The sequence below is a fragment of the Anguilla rostrata genome, chromosome 11 (assembly GCF_018555375.3).
Source record: "Anguilla rostrata isolate EN2019 chromosome 11, ASM1855537v3, whole genome shotgun sequence".
Taxonomy (NCBI): Eukaryota; Metazoa; Chordata; class Actinopteri; order Anguilliformes; family Anguillidae; genus Anguilla; species Anguilla rostrata.
Window position 1 is genome coordinate 1,366,470 of NC_057943.1, and position 10,000 is coordinate 1,376,469.

At 43.4% G+C, this 10,000-nt stretch overlaps 1 protein-coding gene and 1 long non-coding RNA gene across 8 annotated transcripts in view; one reads left to right on the forward strand and one right to left on the reverse strand.

The window, feature by feature from the left end:
- LOC135235165 (protein phosphatase 1 regulatory inhibitor subunit 16B-like) overlaps positions 1-1,429 on the forward strand; it is an 8,347-nt gene extending 6,918 nt beyond the window's left edge. The window contains exons 5-8 of the mRNA XM_064300409.1: positions 93-217; positions 581-706; positions 1,011-1,086; positions 1,271-1,429. Of these exons, the coding sequence (XP_064156479.1) occupies positions 93-217; positions 581-706; positions 1,011-1,086; positions 1,271-1,404 (461 nt within the window). The 3' untranslated portion in view covers positions 1,405-1,429. The remainder of the gene's footprint in view (positions 1-92; positions 218-580; positions 707-1,010; positions 1,087-1,270) is intronic.
- Positions 1,430-4,488: 3,059 nt separating this feature from the next.
- LOC135235166 (uncharacterized) overlaps positions 4,489-10,000 on the reverse strand; it is a 6,880-nt gene continuing 1,368 nt past the window's right edge. For 3 of the 7 annotated variants that reach the window (XR_010324306.1, XR_010324307.1, XR_010324302.1), the window contains exons 2-11: positions 9,371-9,463; positions 9,222-9,277; positions 8,711-8,804; positions 8,429-8,554; positions 8,061-8,216; positions 7,599-7,689; positions 7,288-7,446; positions 6,679-6,751; positions 6,109-6,128; positions 4,489-5,977 (exon numbers count right to left, since the gene is read on the reverse strand). This is a non-coding gene — a long non-coding RNA (uncharacterized LOC135235166). Of the gene's footprint in view, positions 5,978-6,108; positions 6,129-6,678; positions 6,752-6,916; positions 7,447-7,598; positions 7,690-8,060; positions 8,217-8,428; positions 8,555-8,710; positions 8,805-9,221; positions 9,278-9,370; positions 9,464-10,000 lie in introns of all 7 variants that reach the window. The other 4 variants (XR_010324308.1, XR_010324304.1, XR_010324303.1 and 1 more) reach the window with 3 other exon arrangements.

The following is a 10,000-nucleotide window of genomic DNA, read 5'->3' on the forward strand; positions in this document are numbered from 1 at the left end:
ACAGAGTGATTGACTGACAGACTGACAGATAGACACCTCAGTTTGGTCGGGTGATTGACAGGTGCTCTGCGCTGTCTGTGTCCGACTGACAGGCATCACTCAGGCGATGATAAACGAGAGACGTGCGGCCCTGGAGCAGAGGATGCTGGGAGATATCCAGACGCTGCTGCGGGACGGAGAGGACGTTAACCAGCAGGACTCCCAGGGGGCCACACTGGTGAGACACCCCCCCTCCCAACCCCCCCCCCCCCCCCACGGCCGAGCTCCACCGCTGGGGGGTCAGCTCTGTCTGCGGGAGAGTGCGGAGAGCACTGGAGTCACAGCGTGTTCTCACTGACCCCCCTCCCCCTCTCTCTCTCTCTCTCTCTCTCTCTCTCCTCTCCCCATTCTTTCATTCATTAGCTTTTCTAATCACACTCTCTGTATATTCTCTCTCCCCCCTTCTCTATTCTCTTCTCTCTCTCTCTCCTCCCTCTCTCCCCCTTTCGCTTTCCTCCACCCACCTCTATCTCTCCCTCTCTCTCTCATATTCCCATCTCTCTCTCTCTCCCTCTCTCCCCCCCCCCCCACCCCCCCGTAGCTGCATGTAGCTGCGGCGCATGGTTTACTGCAGGCTGCTGAGCTGCTGCTGCAGGGAGGGGGGAGGACTGAGATTCAGGACAGAGACGGGTGGCAGCCGCTCCACGCTGCCGCCTGCTGGGGACAGGTAATATTACACACTATACATACGCATCTGCACACAACACACACACACATCCGTAAATACACAATAAATACACACTCTCTCTCTCTCTCTCTCTCTCTCACACACTCACTTACACACACAAATGTGTTAATTTGGATTGTGGACTAGTGTTAAAGAGATCATTCTCACACTGACCTGCCTGTTAATGTAAATACCTGATGGACCTGTTGATGAGTACTGCTCCTCACTGTGTGTCTTTCTGTGTATCATTTTCTCTCTGTCTCTCTTCCACATACACACATTATACACACATTATACAACACAGGTGCATGTTGCTGAGCTGCTGGTCTCCCATGGTGCTAGTCTGAATGCCAGGACCTGGCTTGACGAGACTGCCATTGGTAAGTCTGTGTGTGTGTGTGTGTGTGTGTGTGTGTGCGTGTGCGTGCGCATGCGTGCGTGCGTGTGTGTGTGTGTGTGTGTGAGAGAGTGTGTGTGTGCGTGTTGGTAAGAGTGTGTGTGCATGCGTGTGTGTGTGTTGGTAAGAGTGTGTGTGACAGGCTAGGCGTGGTCTCTCTCCCTCAGACCTGTGTGAAGACGAGCAGTTCCGGGCTGTTCTTCTGGACCTCAAACACAAGCGTGATGTCATCATGAGGTCACAGCTCAGGCACACCACCCCACTGTGCAGGCGGTCGTCCAGTACAGGCAGCCGCGGGTGAGTGCTGCCCCCTGCTGTCTGTCCTGTAGTACTGAACTTTAGTCTGTTAATGGTCTGATGTTTTTCACCATTTCCTCCTATTAAAACCTTAAACTTCATCTGTGACTCACTTGTTCCTAAAATGTCTGTCTTAACTAGTGTAAGCTTTTTTATTTTTAATGCAAGTATTTCATATAAACGTATAAAACAATGATGTTTTTGGTAAATTGATAGAAGTAAATACCCTGAGAAATGACTTTACAAGCTCATATTAAAAAAAGGGTCTGTGTGTGTGTGTGTGTGTGTATGTGAGAGGAGAGGTGACCGGAACATATTTTTTTGGTCTGGGATTGTGTGAGGAGAATGTGGGTTATTGCCTGTCTGTGATATCTGTCATGTGGAGTGGCCAATTTGTTTGGCACATGCGTTCAAGCTGTAGACCCCTTACACATGCCAAGTTAAAGCTTATATGAATTGTGAATTGAATTGAACTATGAGCATGACAAATACACCCCTGTGCTGGTTGTGGGATCTGCACGGAATTCAGGTGAGCGAGGACCAGCCTGTCCAGACACAGAAGCAGACCTTCCACACGACAGGTACGTAGAGACCCATCACGCCTGCAGTCAGGGTGGGGGAATCATGAACTGAGGAGAGGAGGAGAAATAATGATGATAGGATGGGGAGAAAAACGATGAACACAGGTCGATAACACTGCACACACAGGTAGTAGGAGATTAACATGGGTCCGACCACCCTGAAGGGTGGGTTGGTTTACATTCAAGACCAAGACACCGAATCTCAGAGGGCCACACTCCTCGGTGTAGAGACACCACGCCAGGACGACCCTCTCATGCCCACAAGCTGGGGCCTTTCACCTCATCCAGTTAAAACATACACCGCTTCATCGTTCCTTTCCTGCACATAGTAATAAACACCTGCACACACAGGTTAGGGGCGTAGGAGACCCAATCATACACACCTGCACATGCAGGTCAGGGGCGTAGGAGACCCAATCATACACACTTGTGCAGAGAGAGCCAGCCAGTGTGGGGCTGCCAGCCACAGTCAGCACATGGGTTGGATTCAGTCCAAGACTCAAACTGTGCTTTCACCAACTGAGCAACTCAGCAGCCCTCAAACAAGTTTCTTGTTTGAAGTGGTTGTGTATATGGCATCACACGGTTGTGTATATTTAGACAGATGGCTGTGATCCCCCTGATAAACATAATTAGCAGAAAGGTTGTTATCCAGACAGGTTCATCTGAACTACATTTCCCATGGTGCCGAGGGCAGAGACCTTCCTGAGACTGCCGTCTGCTGGCTTTGTAGCAGCTGCCTGGTTTCTGATGTTCGGGTGCAGGCAGCAGGTCAGGTGATTACCTCATTACTGAGGCTCCTCCCCCCTGTTCCCCTCAGGTAAATGACCAGAAGGCTCTCACACCGGAGGGAGGGACCCTCAACAGCCTGGTCCCCGCAGCAACGGCTGCTCCAGCAGACCCCCCCTGTGCGGGGGATTGCCAGGACCCGGTTATTTGGGATGTTCCGCGCCCCCCACTCCCCGAGGGTCTGTGGTCTGGTGGGCGGGGCCTCACCCTGTTTGAGCTGAAGAAGCAGAGGGCGGCGGCCAGAAATCTTGGCCACGCCCCCCCGAATTGTCACCTGGGCAATGGGTCGGGGGAGCCTGGCTCAGAGGAGGACATTGCCCCGCCCCTGCTGGCGACCAATGGCAGTGCGGTTTTCTATACCCCCGCCAGCGGGGACCCGCCCCTCCTCAGACTGAAGCAGCCATTGGAGGAGCTGGAGGTCAAAGGTCGCGGCTGCTGTAGGATCTCCTAGCAGAGCGGATGTGAGCATTGGACCTGCAGGGAGGAGGTGTGTGTGTGTGTGTGTGTGTGTGTGTGTGTGTGTGTGTGCATGACCGTGAGCATGAGCATGTGTGTGTGTGTGTGTATGAGCGTGTGCATGTGTGTGTGTGTGAGTGTGTGTGTGTCTGTGTGTGTGTGTGTGCATGTGCATGTGTGTGTGTGAGTGGTGCGTGTGCGTGTGCATGTGTATGTGTGTGTGTGTGTGTGTATGTGTGTATGAGTGTGTGCATGTCTGTGAGCGTGTGTGTGTGTGTGTGTGTGTGTGAGTGTGTGTGTGTATGTGTGTGTGTGTGTATGAGCGTGTGCATGTCTGTGAGCGTGTGTGTGTGTGTCTGTGAGCGTGTGTGAGTGTGTGTGTCTGTGAGCGTGTGTGTGTGTGTGTGTGTGTGTGTGCGTGTCTGTGAGCGTGTGTGTGTGTGTGTATGAGTGTATGAAAGGTCTGAATGTACAGGTCAGAAATGCTCTGGTCCTTTAGGAAGTGATGCTCTGTGATTTTACCTGACTGGTTCCACATTCACTTACAGTTTGAAGCATTTTTATCAACTGAAATTTGCTGCTTAGATTGGCGTCAATTCAGCAAATTCAGATATTCTAAGGACAACTGCAAACTCACAGGAAAGTACCACTTTTCAGCCTTACATGAAGATCTTTGTACAGCGTGCATCACTCTCTGCTGCTTGCCGAAGGAAATGTTTATTTTTTGGATCTTTGAAAATGCTTATTTTTTGGACAAGAGAATCTTATTAATGTAATATTCCTCTTTGGATTTTTTTAAAATGAAAAGGATCAGGCATTTGGCGAAGGAATTTGGCAGTACCACTTTAAGGATCTTTTTGGATCGTTGTCAATGGATTTTCATGAAAAAAACGTTGCAGTATGCAGGTACCAAACAAAGTCAGGTAATGAGCAAACCAAAAATACACCAGGGGATAGGACAGGTGTGATCTGTTATCTGAGCTGCCTGCTTCCCAGTTACGACCTCCGCTCCGGCTCTGGGGTGCGCCCTCTGGTGGCCACAGTAGGAAAGCCACCCCGCAGAATCGCGTCTTCCACTAGATGGCAGCATTGCGCCATGGAAGGTGTAGTGGCGCACGAAACAAGAGAAACAGGAAGCTGCAAGTACTTTTGCCTTCCATCGTTCTCAATCTCTCGTTAAGAAAATAACTACTAACTTTTGAACAAAATGTGTAATGCTATATTAACAGATTTTAAATATAAATGGGATAAATAACGGTAAATGTGTGTGTAATTTTTTTCTCTTTTGGCCTTTATTGCTGATTACCCTATCATCACATTACTGAAGTCTGTATTGGATGGAGCATAAAATATACATAAAATATAACAGAAAATACCAGGATATTGTCTTAGTTTTTTAACTATAGCCTTTTACATTACATTACAATCACTAAAATAATAGTTAACTCCAGGAGAATAAAGGAAGTTTCCAGTGACATAAAGTAGAAGTTGAAGTTAAAAACAGCAGTCAGCTCAGTTTTCCATCTTGATTTGCTGTATATTTTTTTCCTATAGTTAGTCTCTCATATGAAAACTCCTTTTTTGATGCTCAGATAGGGTCAGAGGTTCAAGCACTTCACAGGTTGGTAGAGCGCAACCTTCAGTATTGCCTCAAGTCTTTGTACCTGCCAGGAGGCACAACAGCTGGACTGCTTCTGCTGAGACCCACCACAGGTGAACTCTGGTTGCAGGTGTGCTGTGGAGCCTGTGCTGGCTGGTTCTCTCGCTCTGTCGATTCTTGGCCTCCACCAGTAGCTTCAGATCTGGGGTCTGATTTGGAGTTTTTCCACAGATGGAGCCTGTTGCGCGGAACAGCTGACCAAATGGTGTTGTATGAGCGGAGCTCAGCCCTCTGTCAGCGACAATGACTGATTTCATCCTTGTTTGGTCTGCATGCTTCCCGAGACGAGTTCTGTTAATGGATTTGCTCCATAGTTGTTCCTCACAATGCTGCAAACATGCTTTATGTCCTGCCTGGGTTGCCTTTTAAGCACAAACATAGCTGATTTTGGTGGATTTTCCAGTGGTTGTCCAGTATGGACTTGCATATTCCATGTATCGTAATATTTCACATCACATGCTGCCAAAAGTTTGCTACCATATTTGGGAGGCTTGTTTGGCGTGTACTGCCTGAAGGGACAGTGTCCTCTACATGGAAAAAGGCATCCGTCTACTGTAAGATAAGGGCCAGGATTGCTCGCCATTTTCCTGCTACTAAAGTTCACCTGGTGCTCGGTTTATCTAGAAACTAGATAGCATCTTGCACCATATCAAGCCTGGCCTTGAAAACCCCCAGTTTCTTCCTGTACGACATGGCCTGGCAAGCTATTCCATGCAGTGACTATGCAGGATCTCCAACCATTTATCGCACATACCTCCGACTGTCACCAGCTTGTCTTTTTCAGATCAAGCAGGTCTAATTTCACACATGGCAGATTCCTCCTTTGAATCAACATCAGTAAAAAATGCACAGTCCATGTCATTAGGATCACCTTTCTGTGTGAATGCATTTTCTCTCCATGTCGCTGTGGGTTTCCTTGTGATACAGTTTCCTCCCATAGTTCAAAGACCTGAAGATTGTGATAAATTGCCTTTAGGCATGACTGCGTGAGTGAATGCTGTGAGGGTCCTGCGATGGTTTGGCAGCCGGTCCAGGGTATATTCCTGCCTCTTGCCCACATGCTGGGATCAGCTCCAGCCCTCCCTGCAACCCTGGCCAGAAATAATCGCATTAGATAATTGACGGATGGATCTTCACTGTGGCATTTAATTGGTGAAAAAATACAATACAATTATTTTATACAAATAAATTAAGCGCATAATGTGAAAAGTTTCTCACATACCATGTTCTGCCTTCTGCTCCCTGAAAGCAAAATAATGGTTAATTATTTAATTACTAGATAACAACATTCACATTTTTCTGAATAACTTGTGATGTAACATTGCATTACTTTTCCTTTTTGATTTTCTTGTTTAATTCTTTAATATGCTTACCACTCATATCGCTTGTATAAATATGAAGATTTCTGTTCACATTAAAAACTGCTATTAAAACAGCATCACCCTTTACATGTTTATTCAATTAAATTTTGGAAAGTCTTAACAGGTAGATGAGGAAACTTACTTAAAATGACAACTGATACTCCTAATACAAGCAGCACAGTAACTATGAGGATATCTTGGTCCACCATTCACGGTCCAACGTGTTTTAGAATTCATCTTCATAATTGTGTTCAATTGGTAAAAGAACACATTACCCGGGCACACCTCTCATTAAAATGTAAAGAATCAAAATGGTTTTAACGTAGCAGAACAATTCCATGTATCAGGGGCAGTACTAGCTGCACACAGCCCACCTAACAGTATTTTTATCAGTCTTTGTTATTTCCCCATAAAGTCATGTGCTCCCTTACCGTCATCCTGTGGCTGGCCTATCCTGTTCATTCTTTCACGTTCTGTCAGATCTGTTGCCTAGCAAAGTGGAGACTTTATCTCAGTAAATACAGTATTAACCATAAAAGCGTAGAGGTCATTGCATAGCCCCAGGAGTGACTTCTGAATTAATTAAATTAACTTTATAGCAAATAAAATTCTGCTCTAGAAAGATATTTGAAAAGTTAGGCACATGATGTAAAAAAACTTCTCACGTACCACTTCCTCTTTGTCCTCTCTGAAAACAAAATAATGGTTCATTATTTAATTACTTGATAACATTAAATTTGTTTTAATAACTTGAAAATATAACATTAAATTATTACCTTTCCTTTTTTATTTTCTTGTTTAATTCTTTAACATTGAATATCACCAATCAACCGATGGAGTACTACATTACTTTTCCTTTTTGAATTCCCTGATTAAAATATTTAATATGCTAACCACTCATATCTCTTGTATAAATACAAGGATTTCAATTCACAAAATGTGTGTAGCACAGCCAACCTTAAACTGCGATACAAACTGCATCACCATTTACAAGTTTATTAAAAATAAAATTCAAAGTCTGACCAGATAGAGGGAGAAACTTACTTAAAATGAAAATGATTTCTAAAATAACAGCTAAAGCAAGCAGCACAGACACAAGACACAAAATAACGATGGAAACAGGAATATTTCTTGGTCCACATTGACTGTCCAATGTCTTTGTTCCTGCTGTAATTTCCTGAAGTCCCAAAGACTGGCAACTGTCAAAAAAATAAACATATAAGTCCAAATCTCAATACCAATATCAATACACAAATAATGAGTAACAACTCCTGTTTGGTTTTTCTTTACCCCAGACTGATTTACTCATCTGGAAAATGGTGTTATTTGGGAATAAATGTAGGAAACTTACTCTCTGTGTGGTTTGCAGTACGCAGAAAAGTATTCATTTGAAAAAGTTTTATCAGGACAGTATCCACATTTGGTATTAGTCGATGTTGTTCCTGTGCAAATATAAATCGGAAGGTATGTCAAGACATTAAAAATCTTAAAAAACGTTTTCAGAAACATAGACCGTGTAGTTAAGTGAGTTAATTTTACTAAACAGACACGGATAAAAAAGGAATAGTTCACTTTGTGGAGTTGTTTGATACTATTTCAGTTTTAGTGTATGTTCCTAATTGGCCCAGATAACTTATGTCTGCGATGAAGGATACTCTATATGCCTACAGAAGTTTTTGGTGATCTGCCAGTATTGTGAAAAAAATATCTACTTCCTCAGAGTGACCCACAGTGTAGGGGCATCCACCAATCAATTACATACACTAACCCTGGAGTCTATTTTAAAAACTTCAAGATATTAATGCAATCCAACCTTTGTGTATGATGAACTGTCCAGGCCTGCAGATGGTGTGTTTCTGCGCAAAGCTACACCCCTTATTATCAGTCTTAGTGCAGTAGTGGTGATCCAGAGGCCCACACACTGTGTCAGAGGTGGGGGTGCACTCTCTCTCTGTTTTTAATCCCAAGTCTGTGGAGGAACGGCGAATAAAGAATAAATTAAAACATTATTTGAGTATTTCGGTAACAGACCTGTTCATCATTCACCATCAAGTCAAAACAGCATATTGAATTTTAATTACTGTAAGAAATCTTTTATATATTATTATTAAAAAGACAGTCAAGCATGTTGCAAATGGCCATATCATGAATGAACACATTAGTTGAATATGAATCTCTCACCTGGCTCACACACTGTACAAGACAAACAATTGGGCAGATTGCTGGGCACGGCGCTGAATGTCTTTTGAGTGCACGGTACACAGGAGGTGCTAGTGTACTCCGTGCAGTGCTTATAAACACGTGTCCCTAATCAGAAAAAATGACACAAAACAAAGCCAAAATGTACCCATTTGAAATGACATTTCAATGATGACAAAATAAAGAGCACCTTCACTTTTTAACCCCTGCAAGCCAACATCTACTGCAATATAAGCTTTATTCTGATAAAAGATGGTGACTTACCAGGTGTGCACATTAGACAGCACTCTCCATAAATTTCATATTCTGCACTTCCACAGGAATATGCGAGGCCACAGAACAGGAGCAATAGATATGCCTGAAGCAAATGTATTAGTACAAATTATACTGGAAGCAAAGTCTGGTGCATTCTCCTCCACTGTCTCCTTATTACCAAATCTTAAACAAAATTTTAATGATTTTTGTGACTTTTTTTTTTTTCGTGCTGAAGCCAGTAGCTTGTTATCACTTTCACAGGGGGTCTTAATCCAGCCTAGCCTACAGGGGACAAAAATGAATTGCCAGGTGGCAGGAAGATATATCTGTGACATGACTATGACAAATGTTACCTTATGATTGTGATAAGAGAGTGAATTATATTGTTATGTGACATTCAAATAAAAACTGAAAATAAACAGAAGACAGAAGACAGAAACAGGAAAGTGTGAGAATGTACATGTCATAACAGAAGCACCAAAGCTATACTAAAGAAGATGAGACAAAACTATAATCTTACCATCCATATGGGGACTTTAAAATGCCACATATCTAATTTCCACTGAAAGCATATTCCTGTGCACAATAAAATAGACAGCGTTAAAATTTAACTCCAAGAGAGTCACATGTACAGAGTAAAATGCACTCTCAGAGTTTAACACTTAATACTTTACTGTGAGCTTGATAGTCCATCTGTCGTAATTCACAAAATTATGGTCAGATTTCTTCCCTTTGTGGAGGTCCTGGTTTCTGTGATTCAGCCTAGGAAGATTAACGTTACATAATCCTCATTTTAATTGAATTTCTGCATTCTATCAGCAGTGCTTTACAGGAGAGGTTGCAACATAACTAAAAAGGTAACTTATATACAGATTTTTTCTTTTAGAGCTCAGTGGATTCAAAGGTAAACAAAACCTGAAATGCACATTAACAGAAATTATAGAATGACGTGGCTTTTTCTTTTATTTGAGTTAAATTTCAGTAACCTTTCAGTTCCAACCATGGGCAAACATATGGGAGTGACCCAAGTGATGACAGAATGGACCCTCAGTGGCCTGAGAGTATTCCCGTTCACAACATTTTTATTATATCGCTAAAAGTCCTGAACTCCTCAGTTCGGGAAATAAATTCTAATTTACGAACCATGCAGAAACAATACAACGTGAGCGGTCTATATATTGGTCATGTTACTTGGATTTCGGAACAACTCATGAAGCGATGAAAGGTTTAAAAAGTAATAACAGAGTTACTTTTTAGTTGTGTATTTTGTTCACGTTACTTATACACAGCGGAAATGAA